The sequence below is a fragment of the Lathamus discolor genome, chromosome 4 (genome assembly GCF_037157495.1).
Source record: "Lathamus discolor isolate bLatDis1 chromosome 4, bLatDis1.hap1, whole genome shotgun sequence".
NCBI classification, from domain to species: Eukaryota; Metazoa; Chordata; class Aves; order Psittaciformes; family Psittacidae; genus Lathamus; species Lathamus discolor.
In genome coordinates this window covers 103,830,712-103,853,592 of record NC_088887.1, presented here as the reverse complement: position 1 = coordinate 103,853,592, position 22,881 = coordinate 103,830,712, and the positions used below count along the sequence as shown (strand labels likewise).

The 22,881-nt window shown below is 36.0% G+C and overlaps 1 protein-coding gene across 2 annotated transcripts in view; it reads left to right on the top strand.

Moving 5' to 3' along the window:
- NBEA (neurobeachin) overlaps positions 1-22,881 on the top strand; it is a 510,937-nt gene that overhangs the window by 127,829 nt on the left and 360,227 nt on the right. For both annotated transcript variants that reach the window (XM_065678397.1, XM_065678396.1), the window contains exons 9-13: positions 1,551-1,748; positions 2,190-2,323; positions 13,774-13,882; positions 16,271-16,423; positions 17,248-17,416. In XM_065678397.1, the coding sequence (XP_065534469.1) occupies positions 1,551-1,748; positions 2,190-2,323; positions 13,774-13,882; positions 16,271-16,423; positions 17,248-17,416 (763 nt within the window). The remainder of the gene's footprint in view (positions 1-1,550; positions 1,749-2,189; positions 2,324-13,773; positions 13,883-16,270; positions 16,424-17,247; positions 17,417-22,881) is intronic.

Sequence of the window (22,881 nt, the reverse complement as noted above, 5' to 3'; positions counted from 1 at the left end):
CACTTTTTCTGGGATTTGATGGCAAAATGCCCCTTTAATTCTTGTTTTTTCGCCAAAAAAAAAAAGTGAGGTAGCATTAGATTGATTTCTAACTTATTTGTGCCTGGCTTTCAAATAGCGATCTCTGATAAATTCTTAAGGTATAGTAAAAGCTGAAAATTAAGAGGTAGATTAATGCCAAATTTGTTTATAAAACTTATTTTTACTTCATCATTTTAGTAAGTTGTGAAATTTCATGGTAATGAAATGATACAAATTCTGTTTTGAAACACTTTGACATATTTAAGAGAGCAAAGTTATGAAAAACTGCATCGAGGTAAAACATTCTGAGCTTTGGAATCTGACAAAGCTCAGAGGCATGACAAATTTTCGAGGTAAGAAGTGTTTTCATGTCGTAAAACATCTGATAGCCTGGACGTAGCTTATTTTAATTCTTCTAACCTGAGAACCAAAACCCTAGTAATAGTACTTTCAGTAGGTTAATGATACATGATTTCTTACTATCCGGGGGGGGGGAGAGAGGAAAAGATTTGGTAACTACAAAGGGATAATGAGAGTTGTGATGGCTATATGCAGTGAAAACAAAGGGATAATGAGAGTTGTGATGGCTATGTGCAGTGAAAACAAACAAAAATATTCATACTTAATCTCAGCAGTAAATTATTTTAAACTGAAGATTTTAGAAATGCAACGTATTAGATAGTGCATTAATTAAATGATGGTCATTTCCAATAAATTTGCTGTACTTGCATCAGTACAGCAATGTATATTACCACTAGTTGTCTTTTTGCCACTGTCAAATGATTATTACATGCCGAAGTAGTTCTGTGCCAAGTAAATTTGACAATGCTTTGCAGAAGGGCAGAAATCAAACTTCTTGTGCTTGATTAATTTGTCAGTGTTGCCAGAAAACCTAGGTTTAGATCAGATATGAATTTTGCTATGTTTAAGAACAATACTAGAAATATCCAGTCTTCATTTGTAAAAGCTTTGATTTTGAGGACCATCGATTTGAAAAAGTATTTATAATTTTGTTTGGATCTTTTTTTTTTTTTAGGGTAGGTATCTTGTTTGTATAGACTTCTGACTGTTAATGAAGCATGGGGTTTAATGCTGTTTAAAAATATTCTTTTAATCAGAATGGTATAGGATTTGATATTGTCATTTTAGGGAGTTTACATAAACTAAAATAGAAGGCATTTAACTTATTTTTCATCGTTAATGCAGTCTGTGCTTAAGTTTTTTATTTTAACTTATTTATATCTGTTTAATGCGTCATATTTCTGTAGTTATTTCTGAGACTTGTTAACACTAATGCTAAAATGAGACAGAAATAATGTGACACAAATTGCAGATACTATATCGATGTTGTTGTGGAGTGGAGTAAATAAAAAATAGTCTTAGTGTTCAGTAGCATTAAACCACTGGAAGATTAAAACAAAGTTTAGCAGTTTCTATATTCCTTCTCAAGTTCAATGGTTTTTTTTGCACATTTTTTGGCAAGGATTTTGTCTAAAATATGCACTCAGTAAAACTTTTCTTTTTTTCAGAGCACATTCAAATTTAAATCTGAGAGTGACATTCATCTGGCTGAGCACCATAAACAAGTGCTGTATGATGGGAAACTTGCAAGTAGCATTGCTTTTACGTATAATGCGAAGGCTACTGATGCTCAGCTATGCCTTGAATCCTCACCAAAGGAAAATCCTTCAATTTTTGTACACTCCCCCCATGCTCTTATGCTTCAGGTTTGTGCTACTAAATTGATGTTATATGATTACTGTTAGCTCAACCTTATTTGGATAAGAAGTGTACAAAGAGGTTGCTATTTTGTATTATTTTATCTCTAGTATACCTATCAATTGAACTGTTCTTTATTTGCTAACTTTCTAGAGAAGAAAAATATTATTGTTTCATTAAGAAATGCATACTTCATAAGGCACAGTTTGCCATGATACTGAAGTTTTTCTGTTTAATGTTTGCCTTTAGTTATAATGATTATAATTGAAACTTAAGTATTGAAAGTAAGTTAAAACAAGTCTGATTTAGTTTGTACTTGATTTACTGTTAAAGTGTTCCCAAGTTATTCTGATTTTTCCTTTAAAAATCAGAATAACTGAGGTTTTTCCTTTTGTGTTTTTTGTTTGGTTTTTTTGTTTGTTTTTTGTTTGTTTGTTTTATTAATTTAGGACGTGAAAGCTATCGTAACCCACTCCATTCACAGCGCAATTCATTCTATTGGAGGGATTCAAGTTCTTTTTCCTCTCTTTGCCCAGTTAGACAATCGACAGCTGCATGACAGTCAGGTGGAAACAACAGTTTGGTAAGCTTTTTTTAAGCAAGATAAAAGCTAAATTAATCTAATAATGTTTCTGGTTTTATTGTGTGAATATTTGATTTACTTTCTCTTTTAAATGCTGTGACTTACATTTTACCCTTGTTTCTTTGAAAATTACATTATTTTTTAAAAGCAGTTTACTGTAGACGTGTAAATTGTATTAATCTGATGAGATTCCAGATGGAACTGGCATTAAAATGATTGGATTAAATCATAGAATCATAGAATGTTTTGGATTGGAAGGGACCTTAGAGATCATCTAGTTCTAACTGCATGCCATTCAAATCACTCTAGAGTATTTAAAAATCAGTTTTGTGGCAGGTCCTGCAACTTCTAAAAGAAACCAGTGCGCTTTTATTTTACAGTGTAATGCTGTTTACTTTCTCAAAGACCGTCATTTGAATTCATATTTCATAACATTCATAATTAATGAAGGATATCCTCCCTATTAATACATGGTCAGAAAGTCACAGAGCTATGATGGTTATTTTGTAGCCATATTACAGTTGCAACAGTGACCAGAGACATACCAAGAGAGTTTTAAACAAGGGCACATGAAGTATCTGATGCTATGGAAGTAACCCCTAGGTTGAAAAGCCTGTACAGAAACCAGGTGAATGCTACCATGAATAGCCTGCAAATTACTGCTTAAGAGTCTGTCAGTGCCCATGTCAACTTGTTCAAAGCTAGCTCAGCTCTGGTTATTTTTGCAAACAAGATCTCTTGCCTGTTTGTCAAGGCAGTTGCCTGTTCTAGTGGCAACAGAAGATGTCTAAACTTGTCAGAGCAAAGTGTGTTGCCTAAAACCTCTGGAGGTAGAAAAACTGCAAAGGTAAAGCTGAAGAACTGCCACGGTGTTTCCCTGTAGGTATACGGTGTGTAGGGTGGTAGGTAACCAAAACCTGCTAGAAAAGAGTGTTTAGGGGCAGCATAAACTGATTCTGTTATTTCAATAAATTTATAAAAGAGGTGCATTATGAAGAGTACATGGCTTATGTTCCTGCTTAGAACACGGTGCTATTAATTGTTCTAGATATTTTATATTGCATTAGATACTTCAGTAATAAATTAGTTAACTGAAAAATGATTAAATGATACTAAAATCAATGGCTATTTTGAAAAAATTAATTGAAAGCGCTACACTGGTATAATTTCTCATGAAAGATCACTTGTCTCAATCTAACTTAGAATTTAATCAATTTTGTGAAGTTTTGTCAGTCATATGTTTTTCCATCAAAGTTCCCCCATTGACTCAAATGCCTGTAGCTAAAATGGCTGCTGGTTTATATTTGTTTCTGTAGTGTGAAAAGTTAATGCATTTCATGAGAATGTTTCAGTACAATGTTAGAACACCACACTCTTAAAAATAACAAGTTCTATTCCAAAGCAGTATAGTGATGCTGCAAATGATTACATTCAATTTTAAAGAAAAGTTCTTTGTGTATTGGGTTATGTGGGATGTTTACTTTTTTTGTAGTCTGTTTTCCAGAATGTATTTTGCATTGAAGTATTGTGAAGTAAAGGGAATATAAAAAAAAAAATGCATGATTTGAAATAAATTTGGAAAAAAAAAAAAGTATGTTTTTATTTACTGGCACAGCAGGAGGAAAATATGCTTTATTCCAATTTAAGGAAGATTATGTTCATATGTGCGCATACATATGAATAAAATATGTGTTAAATTCTTTAATGAGCATAGTCTGTAATAAATGTTAAAGCAATAAGTAGGTCTGTTTAAAAATGGAGAGCTAATATAATGTAACTTTTATAAGACAGTGAAAAAGACTAATTCTACCCAAGTGTGTGGTCTTCCCAGTGAGTGAGAACATTCATAAAGTTCAGTTTAAAATGTACAGATCATTTCTGGATTTAGTTGAACTGTAAGTAGAAAAAAAAAGTTGTTCTGTAATAATCAATGCATTTCTTCTATAATTAGATTATATTCTGAAAAGAGATACGTAATTCATTATGCTATATGAGTTTACAAATTCATAATACAACAAGATGTAATCCTAACTCAAGAACATATTCAAAAGATTTTTAAGCAAATGACTGCTCAATGAGATGTAACTGGCTTGTTGAATTACCATAGCTTTGGTAATTCTTGTGTATGAATGTGGTGTGTGTGCAGAATATTCTTACATATAATCTAACAGGGTATAGATACTGAGAAAAATAATAGTTTAAGTGAAGAAGGAAGTAGGCAGATAAAGGAATAAAATATTTCTGGGGACATATAAAGAATATATTGTAGAATGGAGGCTAAAACAGGGCTACATTTAAGATTAATTTGTGGAGTGAAATAAGGGAAGTATACTTACTGAGTCCTTTTCTTCTTTCCCCTTGTTTTTTGGTTTTGTTTTTTTTTTTTACTATTCTCTCTTTATTTGTTGTTTTCCAAAATATGATTGTCGAACTGTGTCTGATGCTTTTTTATACCATTTTTATCTATGAAAATGTATCTACAACAGCACTGAGGGCTGCACCACTCCTTCCTGAAAAGTAGTTGACATTCAGACATTTCAATATGTATGTTTTTGTAAGCATATTATCTTGGTGCTGCTTTGAAAAAAGAAACAAGTCCGGCTGATGCTTGATGACTGTAAACTGTTATGTATGTAAAGTGTGTAGAATTTATTTCTTTCTGGTGACCAGATTGGGAAACTCAGAAGTCACTTGTATAGCTGTGCTGCCTCTTGTCCTACTGTGTTCCTGAGAGGTAGAAAGCATAAATAGCTTGGTATCCCAGTATAAGTGTCCAGGCTTTCCAGACTACTTTTCTGAATCCTCTCCTAGACATATCAAAATCTGTTTAATAACCTCAAGGTACACAATTACTTGTTTAATTATGGTTTTTTAAGATTAGAAGGGGGTTGTTAACAGGACTATGAGGGAACACCTTGCCTTTTAATCATCTTGATCCACTTACAGTTTTTATCTTTTCTAAATTAATAGATTAATTGTGAACAAAATTTTAAATCATAAAGCAGGGAAATATGAATATAGGAACTTCGTGCTCTAATGGTATTCTTTGTAAATGTTCTTTCTTTCTCTAATATGTATATCCCTCTGTGCTTTATCTACATCTTCCATGAGACTAAATATTGAAATTACAATTTTGATTTTTGAGCACAATATAGATTCCTATGCTCTCATACACTGAAATTGAAAGAGTGGAATCTAAGTTCATATCTTAAGTATGTGGTCTTAGATTAAGTGATTCATCTGCTGCTGTTCAGAGGTGATCCTTCAACTTGAATGCCAAGACTGCTGCTTTTCATCCTGCTTTTCAGTACTCTGATTAGTGTAGATAGTTTAGCTGTTTATGTCAATAAGGTGTTTATTTAATAAAAAGAAATACAGAGGGCTTATGGTGGGTTAACCCTGGCTGTATGCCAGGTGCACACCAAAGCTGATCTATCACTCCTCTTAGCTGTACAGAAGAGAGAAAATAGTAAGAAAGGCTTTTTAGGTCAGGATAAGGACAGGGGGAGATCATTCACCAATTTCTTTCATAGGCAAAACAGACTCAACTTGAGGAAATTAGTTTATTATCAATCAAGTCAGAGTAGGATAATGAGAAATAAAATTAAATCTTTAAAACACCTTCCCCCACCCCTCCCATTTTCCTGGGCTCAACTTTGCCCACAAATTCTTTACCTTCTCTCCACCAGCAGTACAGGGAGACAGGGAATGGTGGTTGTGGTCGTTTCATCACACATTGTCTCTGCTGCTCCTTCCTCCTTAGGGGAAAGACTCCTCACACTCTTCCTCTGCTCCAGTGTCAGGTCACTCCCACATGACACTGTCCTCCATGAACTTCTCTAGCGTGAGTCCTTCCCATGGGCTGCAGTTCTTCATGAGCTGCTCCAGCGTGGGTCCCTTCCGTGGGTGCAGTCCTTCAGGAACAGACTGCTCCAGTGTGGGTCTCCCACGGGGTCACAGGTCCTGCAGCACACCTGCTCCAGTGTGGGCTCCTCTTTCCATGGGGCCACAGGTCCTGCCAGCAGCCTGCTCCGGTGCGGGCTTCCCACAGGGTCACAGCCCATTTCAGGCAGCCCCTGCTCCAGCATAGGGTCCTCCAAGGCCTGCAGGTGGAACCTGGTCCACCTTGGATGTCTATGGGCTGTAAGGCGCAGCCTGCTTCACCATAGTTTGCATTGAGGCTACAGAGGAATATCTGCTCCAGCACGTGAAGCACCTCTTGCCCCTCCTTCTTCACTGGCCTGGGTGTCTGCAGAGCTCTTTCACATAATGTCACTCTCTCTGTCTGCAATTGCTCCTGCACAGTAACTTTTCCCCCTTAAACATATTACCTCAGAGGTGCCACTACAGTCACTGACAGGCTCAGCCTTGGCCACCAGTGGGTCCATCTTAGAGCCGGCTGGCACTGGCTTTGTCAGATATGGGGGAAGCTTCTCACAGCTTCTCACAGAAGCAACCTCTGTAGCCTATCCTCCTACCAAAATCTTGTCACACAAACCCAATACAGTATTTTCTCAATGTTATTATACTCATGTTGTTACGTTTGATTGTACCTATATGCATATATGATAGGAAGGACTTGCTTTGTTCACTTGTGGTCTCTCATGTACGGTTTTGAATTTGGGTCTGCTGAACGCTGACATACAGACTGATTCTGACAAGGGGCTGGGTGTACAGTCTTTGTTACAGTCTTTGTCACAGTCTTTGTCAATGACCCAATTCCATCGCAGAATGAATAACAAGTGTTATTTCAGATGAGACTGTTCCTTTGGACTATACCATATTGGGAAGATACTTGAAAGCAGAAGGAGATGTAGCTGTTTGCTTCAATAAAGTCATTCCAAGAATCCTTTTAAATATTTATTCTAGAGGTTACTAACTGGACTTGCTAGATCTTGTATACTATACAATAAAAATTAAAAATATTGTTTATCATACTAAATAAATGCAGTGCCGAGGCCCACCTTGATTTTCTTAAAGTTGATATATACAGCCACCTAACATAAAAGCAAGTAAACATAGGCATCTTTTCAATCAGTTTTATTACTTTCATTATTTTTACTCTTCATTATAGGTAGCCTTGTTACAGAATGTATTGCCCAGCTTTTGTGAATAAGTTAGTGAAATTGAAACATTAATGAGGGAGGCAATAATAGCTCATGTTCTTCATCTTTTTCTGTAAATGTATTTTGTTTTAATCACTTAGTATATTTTACTAATTTAATTTTTTTTTTAATATTCAGGTGATGACTGTATTCTTGTCTGTAAACAGTAGTGTTGCTGCATCTACTATTTGATAGATTAATAGTTTGATAAATAGTTTTTCTGTTAGCTTCCACAGATACAAAATAGCCCAGCTTGCTAGGAGATAAAATCTGATGTCTTGATTTTTTTATTAGGTTAATTTGAAAAATCTATGAGTTTCCAATAATTCTTAATAATGTCATTAGTTTAGTTGAATTTATCTTTAAAGTCATGGTAGTAAATAAGATGAATGCCAGGTATTACCTGTCCTCTCCTGCTGTATTTCAATAATTTTACTGTTTGCCACAGCTGGCCTGGGTATTTAAACTTGAGACTAGGTATGAAAGTCATCCTTTCTGAGGTCATTGCATTTACCTTTGTGCTTCTGATGGGGAGCCAAGGTCTCAGTCCATCACTGCCTGCAGTCTACAATGTAGAGTTTGCAAAATGGGGTGCCAATGACTTTCTTCTCATGTTTCAAAGGAAAGGCTGAATATTGCATCTGGAATTTCACATCTCTAGTATAACCTACCTGTGCTTCCACGAAATCAGCTGTACTAGAATATTCCCAAACTGTGAAAGCAAGAATATGACTTGCCAAATGAGACTGACTGGACCATAGTTTATAAAGAAAATACAGTTACTATATCGTGGTAGAAATCCTTTGTAAACTCCCAAACTGTGATACCTCCACATTCTCCAGAAAATCCAGGGACTATTAAGGGTGGCTAATTTATGTCAGGAGTCTGTATCCCAAAATAGGATGCCTGTAAGCAGAGTTGTGCAATGACTTGCCTCTGGTTCTCCCACACAACACTTAATTCATCTGACTCATTTTCAGTGGCATCAGTTTGGACGAAGTGGGTTTAGTATTCTTTTCTTACTGTCCTCATCATATGTTATGAGAAAAAAAAAGAAGTTGAAAAGGGAGAAGAGAGGAGTAGCTTCTCCCTTCTCTCCAAAAAACTTACAAAAAGAAAATGCAGTTAATCTGGAAGCTAAAGAAGCACTTTAGAGAGCTGCCACAGCTACAGCTCATGGAAACTTCCTTTCCATCCCCACCATCTGTCCGTGTCTCTTCTGCCCTGAGTTTACCTTACCCCCAGCCTGGTTAGGGGAACCCTTCTTGGCTTTGTGGCATACAGGCTTTAGTGGCCATAACTTCATAAATATGAATGAATGAATATGTGTAATAAGTAAGGTAGCAGCAGAGCAATTCACTGTGTTAAAATACGCACAAATGTTTGATTTCATGCTTTAGCAGTGAATGTGCGTTTATAAAAATCCTTTTTTGTATTCCCAACCTATATTACCAGTGCAGTCAAAACAGTTTCTGAAATCCATGCTTACTCTTTGTGCTTTGATTTTCTTCCTAAAGGAATGAAGTAAGGAAGTGGAGATCATCTCACATGTTCTGTGCATCTAAATATCTTGTTAGAATGTTGCTAATGCTTCTCCCTGAGGATTTTTGAAGTCCATACTAAGAAATATTTAGTAATAACAAATATAATATTTCTTAATGAATCAGCCAAAATCATTTTAAATTGGTTGCTAACAATGAGGTGTAATGGCAGCCAGCAGATGTAATAGTAGGAGTAATAACAATAATAATAATTTATAATAATAATAGTAATAATTTATCCCTTTAATATAAATGGGCAGTGGAAATGAAATGCATTTGTGTAATTATTCTTTTTTAAAATCAAGTAGAAATTCTCATATTTTTGAATTTTGAAGCCTTTTATCTACAGAAGCTGTTGGTTTTGTGAATATCTGTAGTTTTTTTTTAAGGAGTAACATTGCATGACTGTTGGCTGAAGGTTGTGATGCTTAAGCATTGTAATGTTGAAACACGAACTACTGACACATAGTTTTTACTTATATTTATGTATTTAGATGAAATAAATTAAGCTAGGTGGTATTTATAACTTCCCAGTGCACATCATAAGAATAACTGAATTTTAAAGGTAGAGACTCACAAATATAATAAATATGTATAGACATGAAAGCACCCTTAAGAACGTCTTCCAGTCAGACAGTGTGTGTTGTGAACACCAATTCTGTGCTCCCGTATTAGTTTAAGTCTTCACAAGGGGCATGCATGTTTGAGGGGAAAATCAGACAATGCTGTAACAATGTAATTAATTTCAATTTTTTTACATAGCGTTATTGCACGGACTTACTGTCTCTACAATGTGCTAATTACAGAACAAAGAGTATCATAACCATTGGAAATGCAGTATCTTCATGTTTTGGTGTGCAACCTTTTTTTTTCTGCTTCTTAGTAATAGAAAACTGCTAGAAAAATTTTGTTATGAAATTAATTATATTTTCAGTAGAAATCATAATTCTGTCTGATATAGTGTTGGCTGACTTTCATTGTGTATCTGTATTTTAGCTGCACTGCAGACAAACTGATATGTTCTAGGCAGGGTGTGTGGTATAGAGGAGATGTAGGAATGGGCTGAAGTATCCTTTATATTTGCCTTTGTATCTAGGGGAGTTGAAAATAGGCAAGAATGGAGAGAAATTTTGTATGGCAGTGCACAGAATTTTGCAAGTGTAATGTGAGCCCTACAACAATCCGATGCATTTTAGTTACTGGTAAGTTTGTTAATTCTGTTCGAAAATGTGTTCATCTTAGAAGGCAGTCTTCTAATCAATATTATTTCCCCTGTGTCAACAACAACCATTTGAAAGGCATAATTTTGGCAATCTGGCTCTGCTGATAGAAATTATTATATTTAAAGTATTCGGGTTTAATGTATTTTCAGCTGCCAAGATGACTACAGAAATTGAGTATCCTTAGAAATATGTTAAAAGTTCTGGATACAGTCTTCTAAATTAGACAGTGAGTTCTCTAGAAGACTAAAGTCTTAGAATGCAACATTGAGGAGAAAAAATCCATTATGTGAGTATGCGTTTTTATATACACACACATGTATTTAGATGTTCACTTGAGGTTAGTCTAAACATGTGGGGAAAGAGAAGTTTTGAAGAGGCTAGGAAAGCTTATCTGAGAATTGTTAACTGTTGGGTCTTTTCAGGCAAATTGAATTCTCTCTGGCATAAATAAGATAGAGAACCTTACATGTAAAAACAGTCTTTTGTGCAACAGCTGTTATTTAGTGCAGTTTCATTTCTTCCTTCCTCCTCCAACAAAGAAATTTCACCTGAAACAAGTGTAAGCAAGATTTGTGGAAAAAAAATCAGACTAAGCATGCAATCTGTTTTCTGCCTGTCTCTGATCATGATCTTTAGGTAGTAATAGTTTCAGTACTGTACAAGCAGTGGAAATTTAAAAACACTTCCGTTTTGACATTATAGTTCTTCTATGAGTTAAAATATTGCAAATCTTTTTATTGCTTCACATCCTGCAAATTTCAAGACAAACTGCTAATTACATTTAATTATGGTGTGAATTTTTATCAATACTATGGTACTATACAGTATTAATCTCAAACTTCATTGTACCTCTGTGTGACTACCAGGTGGTTCTCCTTAACTGCTGGTTTTTCTGTACTTGGAATTTTTTATGTGCTTGAAGGTGTAATGATGCATATCCCAAGTTTTTAATTACTATATACCACAGTCAACTCTTTTTTTATAGTGGCAATCTTGGATAATGCAGAAGGATTAGAAGCTAGAGTTACTAGTTGCAGACCTGAGCTGATGCTGCAGAGCTGGTTTGTGGTGTCTTTAAGTGTCTGGTTCAATAGATGTTAAAAGCCATTTTGGACTTGGGAAAAGACATAGCTCATTCACAAAGGTATTGGCTGAATTAATACATTTTCCTGGAACTAGAAACATTGGCATCACTTTGCAGTGACAGCTAAAGGAGGTCTGTGCACAGCTAACGCAGTCAGGCAGGATTAATTAGTTCAGCCATACCCCACATAAAGATGGTTAATGTCTAAAAAGTGATATTTGGGCTCTGTAGGCATCTGAATTGGCAAGGTTCCTTAATTCAGTCTTTCTTGCATAGAACCAGTTTGTATGTTTCTGTCTGTGGCACAGCTAAATATTAACTGTCCACTGATTATTTCTAAGTTAACTGCTGTGTTTTATGCGTACTTAAAAGAAACGGAATGAGACCTAAACCCTAACCTTTATTGTTAGGGTGTGAGTGTGTGTCTTATAAGTTGTATTTGGACTTCTGTCAGGATGTGTAACAGTTGTGTAGAGACTGTATTAATATGAGGTAAGAATAACTGCAGCCCATGAGTTTACATCTAAGTTCATAGAATGGACAGATAAACTGCAATACAAAGAAATGGACTTTTGATAAATCACTTACAGGTGTGGAAGTACATTTTAAACTTATGTCTAGTGCCATATTCACGGTACAACAATCTTTTAAATGCATTTTAAGAATATTTTTGATTTTTCAATATAATATTAATAGCATTTATAGTTGTAATTTAGGTCCTAATCCTGCAAGGCTGTATATTGTTTCTTAACTTCATGCATAATTAGTTATCCTCCTAAGTCATAAAGTTGTAAAGGATGATGGTAAGCACCATCTATCTGGAATTTCCTTTAACCTACTAAATTTAAACCAAACAAAGTCTCAAAAAGAAGACTCCGATCCTTTAGATGAGCCATGGATTGCCATATAGTTAAAATGATGAGTATCTTATTTTAGATGACAAGTACAATAGAAACTTTCAGTCAGGGTAAAAAAAAAAGATGCCTATAACTTGATTTGAAATTGATGTGACAGCTTGACAGGCTGTTTTGATAAAAGCTTTGGAGTACTGTAAATGGATATTATTTGTGTTCTTTTATTACTGACACTGTGGAGCATTGTGTATGTGATTTTAGACAGAATATTGAGACCATTCAACAATGAAGGAAGACAAGGCACTATTTCATGTTCACAGCATGTGCTTTACCTACACTGTGTACTTTTTGCATGGCAGCCTTGCACCAGAAGGAATAAATATTGTTTTCCTCAGCACATTGGTTATTTTTTGGTGCTGTAATGAATTTAACCAATCTCAACATATATTTTGAAGTCAAAAGATTGTATTTGGTGAGCAAGCAAACCTGTAGCTGACTAGATACTTAACATAAAGGTGAAATTTATAAAATGCAAGTTGGACATTTCCTTTAATTCACTTTTGCATAGCTGCATAAGCCACAGTTTTCACCCTTGCCTGTGCCCACCATCTGTGCGAGAACTTTCCTGGTTGCAGAGACTTATCTGTACAGCTAGGAACTGATACGCCTAATTTATTTTTAGAAAAAGAGTAATGACTTCATGTATGTATTGTATATGCAGTAGAGTGCATTCTGTCATCTACCTTTTAGGGATATTCTAAAAATAATTTTGAATTTTTCCATTCTGTTAGAAATGTGGGTTTTGGTTGGTTTTTCTTTTTTTATGATTTCTCCCTTTCCTCTGTTTTTTTCAGCACCCGATGAGTGTATTGTTGTTTACCTCTCACCACCCAAGAGTCAATTGTGAATTTTTGCTCATGTTGCAGTGATTTGTGATATGTTTGCACTGTTGGATTTCATAACACAGTTTCACTTCCTTGATGAGTCTGTTGCCTAAAGTTTTTCAGATCTATTCTGTTTCTGAATTGTAACCTTTTCTGACCACTTTTGTCCCCTCCTTGTGCTTTCTGAACACCTTGCTTACAGATACTTCTGGGATGGGTTTCTGGGTGATTTCCTTGCGTGCATGTTCAACCATTTTATGCCTCATTTCTGTGATAGTAGTGACTTGAGGGGCTGAAAGTGTGAAAGGTTGATATACCTAGTTGATGCAAATTTTGCAGTTTGGCATAGCTAGTCTGGATGGTTAAATGGATGACATGGCCCCTGCCTGCATCATTCTAGCACTGTCAGCTGGATCACACTCATCATATGCTGACTCTTCCAATTGCAAAACATTTCACTAGAACTGCAAGCTGCAGGACTGGATATTTAAAACTGGGTTAGTCTTGGTCAGATCAGGAGAACTGACAAAATGATTTTGCACTTCTGTCTGAATATGAGCTCCTGCTTCTACTGTTGTAATATATGAGCAATCATTGGAGAAACTTGTCAACAGGAAAAGTAAGATTTGTATTCTTTCAAGGAATCGTTCACTACTTCAAGCCTGTTTCTGTTCACTTAATAGCTGATGAAGATTGAGAATGTGATAGATTGAGTTTTCTGCATTTGTAATCTGAAAAATGCTTGTTCTTTACATGCAGTGCTACCCTATTGGCTTTCTTGGTTGAGCTTCTTAAGAGTTCAGTAGCCATGCAAGAACAAATGCTTGGTGGAAAAGGCTTTCTAGTCATTGGCTACCTCCTTGAAAAGGTATGTTTGGAGGGTTTTTTGTCTCTGTTCTTAGTATTTCAGCTGTCATTGTGATATTTCCAGTCACTTACTTTAAAGGACTGGTGGAATAAAATGTATTTGTGACACAAGTTATTTTTGATTTATAATACTTATAGTTATCCTCTTATATGCCAATATTGGAAGAATCCGTTTTCTGTAGTTGATCCTGTTTGCCTTTTCTAATTTATGTATTTTCTTTAGGTCTGTTTGTGAAGCATTTAAATGTATGTAATCACTTGTGTTTCTCCACTCGCCGTCACCCAGACTCTCATTTGGGAAAGTTCTTTTGTTCCCAGTTTGTACAAGTGTACCACAACATGTCATAATTTAAATTTCTTTTCTCTTTTTTCTTTATTTTTAATTTTTGTATATGTTAATAAAAATTAAGTTAATCCTCTGTGGCTCAATCCTGAAATTGTTGAATTGTTGAAATAGTTGCTCTGTGTTTTGAAGAAGAAAAACTGTAAAATAATTTCATTTCTGAAAGAAACATTTGCAAGGGGCATTCCCTTTACTTGCTCATTTTCAGACATGATGAGCAGTTATCACAAAACTGAGGTCCAGCTCATGTGCTTGTGTGAGGAACATAACCTGCCTCCTGGCCCAAAACCCTCATGAAGCCTTGATACTGTGATTTAATAATCTGAAAACTACTGTTGGCTGTACTAATACAGTAATACTCCTATGATTGAATCTCATTGCTCTGACATTCTTGCATGTCTGCTACTGTATTTTTCATTAGCATGCAGTCAGTATAACAATCATTTGATAAGGAGTTGTGACCAGAGCTTTGTGTTACCCAGTAGTGAAATTAAATAACAATAATTTCACCTTTAAAAAGGTACTAAATTTTGTAGAAGAATGATAAATAATTTCTCTTATTCTGGTCCCTATGTTATTTTCAGCTAGGGAAGTCCTTCCTTATAGCAGAAATGCTTCACTGAAGTAACATCTAAAAGCAGATTATTTTCTGTGCTGCTGTGATTTCTCTACTGAGCAAGTGTCATTTAGAATGTCAAAGAACTAGTCTAAACTGTTTTGTGTTGTTTTTTTTACTGGTAGGTTTTCTTGTGACTTAAAAATAATGAATTTACGAAGCTGTTAGTTCCATGTCTGTAAGTTATATATAGGCAAGCTAGTGAGCCTCCATGGAGTCCTTTCACTACAATAGAGCACTATGGTTTACACACATCTTAATATGTCAATTTAGAATGCTGTATGTGAAATAGCACCTGCTACAATCATTACACTCGGAGTATGTGAATATTTAAAGGATTTTGATTGATTTTGTCACAACATAGTTCTTACAGCGTATGCTTTTTTCTGGGAGGTTTTGTGCTATATTCTCCCTAGCTACAGTTTTCAAAAAGATGTGTTTTGTATTTTCAGTAGATGCTTATATTCACTTGGCACACATGGCAGGAAAATATCCTTTTGTTTCCTAGCCAAGCTCAATTTTATTATTTATAAATTATCTGTTGTTCATTTGCATGTGATCAAATACTTCAGAGAGGACAGAAAGCTTTCTTTTTCTGACTTGAACTTCAAAATAACATTGTTGTTCTTATTAGTTGCAGACTACTTATTGTGAATTGTGATGTACAAGCCAAATTAAGCTCAGCATTCAGGCTGAACTTGTATTACTGACAAATGGACTTCACTTCTAAAAATTACCGGGAATGTGCACTTACAGCATTAAAAGTAATTGGAACATTTTGTAGGGAAGGCAGGGGGAAGGATGTTTAGTAGTTTTTCCTATTAGTTCCTTTTGTTAGCTTAGTATGTAAAGAAGTTTGTCGAAGTCCACATGTCATGTTACTGCATAGAAGCAAGTCTCAACAGTGATTTTATAGCGTATGATATGAAAGCGAAGGACTCCCTTGAAATTTGAGGAAACCTTGAACCCTTATTCTTCTGTTACCTACTTATGTTTAAGAAACAAAAGCAAGTCTACCATTATTGTGTGTTTGCACTCTTAACACCCAATTTTAAGAAGACACACCGTTAACTGAAGAAGAATTAAGGACTTCAAATGAATTTCTTAAGGCACTATGTTGTAAAATGTAGAATCCAAAACCAACACCCATTTCCCTCCTCCCCCCTCCAAAAAAAAAAAAAAGGGATTTAACCAAAAGGATTTAACCTCAGTTATTGATGAATATTTTTAACCTGTGTGTAGCCATTTAGGCTTATTGTGAATTATTAGAAAGTTTAAGTAGCTGATAACTTTTTTTTCTCACTTTCATATGCAATGACATAAAAAAAAATTACAATGTTGCATGTGCTTAGTAAAGATGAGCCTGCTCTAAGTATACTGAGGAACAAAGTTTTTCTTTACCTTTGCTCTTTCTGACTATTTTTCCCTAGTCATCTAGAGTTCATATAACCAGAGCAGTTCTGGAACAATTTTTGTCATTTGCAAAATATTTGGATGGATTGTCTCATGGAGCACCTCTGTTGAAGCAATTATGTGATCACATCCTTTTTAATCCTGCTATCTGGATACACACCCCTGCAAAGGTAATTGTATAGTTGAATGATGTTACAAGTCTCCTACAGTGAAATGAAATGCTAGTATTCTTTTATACCGTGGTACTTGGGGTTTTGGTTTTTGTTTGGTTGGTTTTTGTTTTCTGTTTTTTTATTTTAATTTTAAAATGTGATGATAAAAAAGATTTTTTTAGATCATGAATTCTGTGCCCTGCATAACTATATTATCTAGTGTCTTTTTGTAAGCCCCTAAAACCAGTTACATTCTTGCCTAAGGTTCTGGCTGATTCTGTTTGAAAGACTGTTTCTAGAAACCCCAGTCTCTTTTTCAGGGCTTGTATCACATTGCTTTCCTAGAGATTAAGCATAGAAGTACATATTTTTAATTGTAAGGAAAAGGTGATAAATGTTTTGTTACACATTCACATAAGCTTTCATTTTAATTTAAATTACATATTTTGGATTGATAAAAACTATAAAAAATTGTTGCTCATCTCTGGTAGAAATGAGTCAGTTGTGTCCCTAAATAATCAATGTTTAGGAATGTGCACTATAGCGAAAAGTGACATGGTCCTAAATCTGAAAACATACTCTTTTTTTAAAAAAGGCCTGAATAGAAAAACAAACAGAACAGTGCATCTATCATGACTTAAATCATAGAATCATAGAAAATTTATTTCGGAAGCAGCCTCTGAAAGTCATTCCAGGTGTCAGTCCAGTCCCTGCCCTAACTACAGTTGTAATTATGTTTTATTGTTTGTATTATCATATCCAAAATAAATCCTAAAGAACTTGCAACTTAAGGTTACTAATATAGAACTTACATTAATGTGGATAACTGTTTCATTCTTCAGGTGCAGCTGTCTTTGTATACCTACTTGTCAGCTGAATTCATTGGAACTGCTACGATCTATAACACTATACGCAGAGTAGGAACAGTACTGCAGTTAATGCACACACTGAAATACTACTACTGGGTGGTTAATCCTGCAGATAGCAGTGGCATTACTCCTAAAGGATTAGGTAAGTGCAACGTATAAGAAAGAACATATAAGCATAAATCAAAGATTTATGATGTAAATGTGTGAAAGCTTCTCAGATCTGTAGACAAGGAGATAAATAAATGGCAATAATCCCCCCCAGTGGTCACAGAATCGCAGAATGTTTTGGGTTGGAAGGGTTCTTAGAGATAATCTAGTTCCAACCCCCCTGTCATGGCCAGTGACACCTTCCATTAGACCAGGTTTCACAAAGGTCTGTCCATCCTGGCCTGGAACACTTCCTGGGTTGTCAACAGTAGGACTATGCAAGTACTTTTAGTGTATCATACACCTCTGATGATAATTCCTCATATTTATATGTATTCCCAGAAGATTGCAGCTCTGGTCTATGCTCACATCCCATATGCTTATGTGGGCATACTTAGAAAATATTAAAATCACCGATTTTTCTGTAACAAAGAGGAAACATTAAGCAAATTTCACATGACAAAGAAAACTTTGTGTGGTTTATGTGATTGGTAGTGCTAAATGACCTTGAAAACAGATGGAGACTTCTAGTTCTCACTGCCGAGATATCTGAAGCTGTATTTCCAGTTTAATAATAATTTTTCTTTGCCCTTTCAAAATAGAGATTGGTTTAACTTTAAAGTCATGCACTTAGCTTAGCTCAGGGAGCACTGAATGATGGCAACAACAAAATACAATAATACATGTGGACTAAACACTGTATGTAGCACATGTGTATTAGCCAAAGCATCAAATCATTCTAATCCCGTACACTCTAGTTGTAATGTCATTACGTCTCGCTGACTACTTGTGCTCTGCTCTGTTGAGGGTAATGCTGTTGATCCCCCAGGATCACCAGGCACAAAAGGAGTTCAAAGACCTAAAGGTGATCCTGGCTTCCCAGGAAACTCTGGTCTCCCAGGACGGGCACGTTTTGATGGAACTCCAGGGCCCAAAGGTGACCCTGGAGCAAGTGGACCACCAGGACTCCCAGGCCCACCAGGCATCCCTGGCATTGGTGGTCAAGTCCACCTGGATCTCCAGGACCCCCAGGTCCTGTTGGCCGCCCAGGGTTGCAGGGCGTTCCAGGAGAAAAAGGGGATCCAGGTCCTCCAGCCCTCAACGTTCCTGGTCCTCCAGGTGACCAAGGAACCCCAGGATATCCAGGACCCCCTGGTCTCCCAGGGCCTCAGAGTTCACCTGGACCACCTGGCTTGGATGGAATACCTGGATTTCCAGGTGCCAAAGGGAAGATGGGCATCATGGGAGCCCCTGGTCCTCTATTTTTTTAAAAAGAACTGTCATAGTTTAAGTCCAGCCAGAACTCAGAACCATGCAGCCACTCTCTCACTCCCTGCCTCTTCCTCCTCCCCCACTCCTGGAGGGATGGGGAGGAGAATTGAAAGAATATAACTCCTGCGGGTTGATATAAGAGCAGTCCGGTAACTAAGGTATAACACAAAACCACTACTGCTATCACCAGTAATAATGATAAAGAAAATGACAAGGGAAGAGAATACAACCACTCACCACCCACTGACCGATACCCAGTCTGACCCGACCAGTGATCTAACCCTTCCAGGTAACTGCCACCATTTTATGTGCTGGGCATGAGTTGCTGTGGTATGGAATACCTCTTTGGCTAGTTTGGGTCAGGTGTCCTGTCCCTGCTTCCTCCTAGCTTCCGCTCCTCCCTGGCAGAGCAAGAGTCTCAGAAAGTCCTTGGTCAGACTAAATATTACTGAGCAGCAACTAAAAACATTGGTGTTGTCAGTGTTCCCAGGCTGAAAGTCAAAACCATAGCACTGCACCAGCTACTAAGAAGGAGAAAAATGACTGCTACTGCTGAACCCAGGACAGCTGCATAGGTTTCACAATAGGACAGTTTCACAGTAGGAGAAGTTAATCATATCTGAGCTTAGTAGGAATTAGGATGTTAAAAACTTAGCTGATCAGTTTATATTATGTCCACTGTATTTGTGACTGTTGAATGACCATCTGTTGGAAGGTAAAGTTTCCAGATGTCAACTGTATTTACACCTAGACAGAGACCTGAAAATTATTCAACAAGTTTGAGACTATAAGTTTGATAATATTGTCTATTTGTAATTGCTGTAATTCTTTTGGGGTCTTATTTTGGCTTGACTTTTTTGTTGGTTTTGGTTTGGTTTGATTTTTTAATTAAATTAATTCCTGTACCTCTGTGTTATGATATTGGTACCTAACACCACACTGAAAATGTGTTGCACATTACAGACTACCCTCTTGGCTAGGCTTGCTCTGTGTGGAAACAGTGTGACATTTCTTTCTGTAGGAGGTGTAGCTTGTTTTTGTCTTGCCCAGATTTGCATATTTGAAGTTAGCTGTATTTTTGGAGTGTTCGTATGTGTAATGCCAGTTGAATAGCTGCAAAAAAAGTATGTAATGTGTTCCTCAAAACCTGAACAGAAAGCATGGGGTACACAAGGACACAAAATCAGGAATGAGAAGTGAATCAGGTAACTCAAAATTAGCATACATGTGGCTGTTTTACATCCTTACCTTTTCTTTCATTATTAAATATTTTAAAGGTATAGTACATTCCCTTAACATTTGTGTCAGTTCCAGACAATATTGTGGTTTTCTCATGAAGGCAGCCATGCAGGTTGCTGAAAGGTAATCAGATACTGCAGATTGCTGGCTGTTTGGAGTAGCAGCATAACAACAAAAATCACAATTACCAACACTTTCATACAGTAGTTGGGAGCACATTTGATAAACTGTGATGCCATGCACATTTTCAAATATTATTGTCCACTATATCTGAATTTTCTCCTTTTTTGTTTAGTTACATTTATAGATAAACTTGATATTTTTAAAGGTTAGTATCACCTTTCTTCTGTATTCCTTATCCTCTTCCTTTCTTCCTGTTGCTTAGACTGCAGAAAGTCCCATGTAATTGGTACGACTGTAAGAAAGTATTTTATAGTACTCTCCTGTCTGTAAAAATGGTTTTCCTTGTATTGAGTTGAAGAGTGTCAAGTCATCAGGGAGGAAGATCAGTGGCATAGCAATGGATATGCAAGTCCAGCATAGCTATGGAGTTTTCTCAATGCAAATCAGCCCTAGGAATTTTTTTGCTATTGTTTCACAGGTAACTTCTACTTCTGATACAGCTGTAATAACTGTGGTGATTTGCGAACGACTGTGGAAATAAAATAATTGTTGAGGTGATGGGTTGCTAAATTTAATTTTGTATTAATTTCATATTAGTTTTTCATCAAATTTACATTAATTGCTTTCAATAGATAATATTTCTGAAAACTTTTCAAAATGTTTAATCACCTGGATGTTACGTTGCTTTTCTCCACCAGATACTCTTTCTTTTAATGCAATCTGCCAATGTGATATGCAGGTCTGGCTTATTCAGGCTTATTGTTTTAGGATAATATAATGAGCTGTAGTTAATATGCTTAATGATTATTTTTTCTCCACCTCTGTGGAAAATTTTTGGCAACTTATAACTTCATCAGTCCTCGTATTCTAAAATGTTGACTGTTCCAGAATTTTGGTTTTATGTTGGGTTTTATTAGATGGCATTCAGCCACTACTGCCATATGTAGCCAGGGAGTTCATGATTTTGTAGAATTGTAGGATGGTATGGGTTGGAAGGGATCTTAAAGATCATCTACTTCCATTCCCCTGTCATGGGCAGGGACACCTTCCACTAGACCAGGTTTCACAAAAAACCATCCAGCCTGGCCTTGAACACTTTGAGGGGTGAGGCATCCACAACTTCTCTGGGTGCCTCCCAACCCTCATAATGAAGAATTTCTTCCTTATATCTGATCTAAATCTACCCTCTGTCAGTTTGAAGCCATTCTCCGCCTTGTCCTATTACTACATGCCCTTGTAAAAAGTTCCTCTCCAGATTCCTTGTAGCGCCCTTTACGTCCTGAAGGACTGCTATAATGTCTCTTCTCCAGGCTGAGCAACCCCAGTTCTCTCAGCCTGTCTTCGTAGGAGTGGTAATCCAGCCCCATTTGTTAAATATAGAATAATGTATAAAAAGAAGTTTGTAAAAGTAAGAAACACTGTAAAAATACCACAGTGTGAATGTTAGAGTTGCTTCTTATTAGTAGCATTTGATATTTCAAGATGGAAGAACACAATACATTTTCTATGAACAGTAATTTTACTGTAAGAAACATTAAAGTGTTCCCTTATCAGAAGAAACTGAAACTCTAAGCTAACTGGGCATGAGAATTTTCAGGTCTGAAGAAGACTGATGGAAAACTTGCCAGTATCCAAAATTTGACTGTATGTGCTGTAGCGGTTTCAAATAATTCACTGTCATATTAGAAAGTACGCTTATTCATGCAGACATTTTAGTAGTGTGATGCTTTCTTGTCTTCTAGGCCTATAATTTTTTATGCTGATACACTGAAACACTTTTTAATATTAGTAGTTTGATTTACTATTACTACAAGGTTTTGTTGCCTTCACCTATCTTAATGAAGAGCAAAGTAGATGAATTTTGTGTACTGACACTTCAGTATACTTTGTTCAAAGCCAAGGTGGCCCAATATTGAAGCTTCCTATTCAGCTAATGCTGTTTTCTTATAAAATGAAAGTTTACCCCATTCTTCTCCTCATATTCAGCTCACAAAACAGGTGTAAATCTTTCAAATTATTTAAAAGGCTCAAAGATGTATTTCAAATTCGGGATTGTATCTTCCCATTCACTATTGGTTTCCTGTTTCAAGCTGGTATTTCTTCTTTGAGTCAATATATTAAATTTGTATTGTTTTGCTTCCTTCTGAAGTATTAGAAACACGTTTTTCAGAATGTATGAATATCAGCTAGTTTGATATTTATTCTTAGGAGGCTGTAGATACAGATCCACATAGTGGAGGCAATTTTTCTGTTTAAAATTATGAGGTTTACTTTATTTTTTTTGTGTTGTATTTGTGTTTGTTTAAAATTAAATTACCACTCATAGATAGGTGGCAGGACAAAAGTGACTTTTTTATTAAACCATATTAAAGGTGAACTTGTAAGCAATTCTCATGTCAGGAAGAGCAGAAAAAGTCAAACCGGTTTCCACAGGAAAGTATCTCTAAACTTAAGTATTAAATTTACACTTGGTCTATGATTATAGCTGTTCTTTTTATTTGTCACATGTATGCCTTTAACATTTTGTTGAATCGTTCAGAATAAGATATGAAGGTGGGATGAGATCTTAAGGTTACCCAACACTTGCAGCATCTAAAGACACAGTGAAGCAGGCAATTGAGAAAAAATTATTTAAAATTATATTACTTCTCTCCATAATTGTTGCCTTTTGAATGAATAAATGAATGAATAAAAAGATGAGTGGGGAGAGATTTAGCTCTTTATTTTGCACCATCAATGGTAGATGATGCATTTCAGTTATAATACTTCAAGCTGCCAGAGAAGTCTTAACGTTATGTCAGCAGTCTGTTCTTTTTTTTTTTGGAT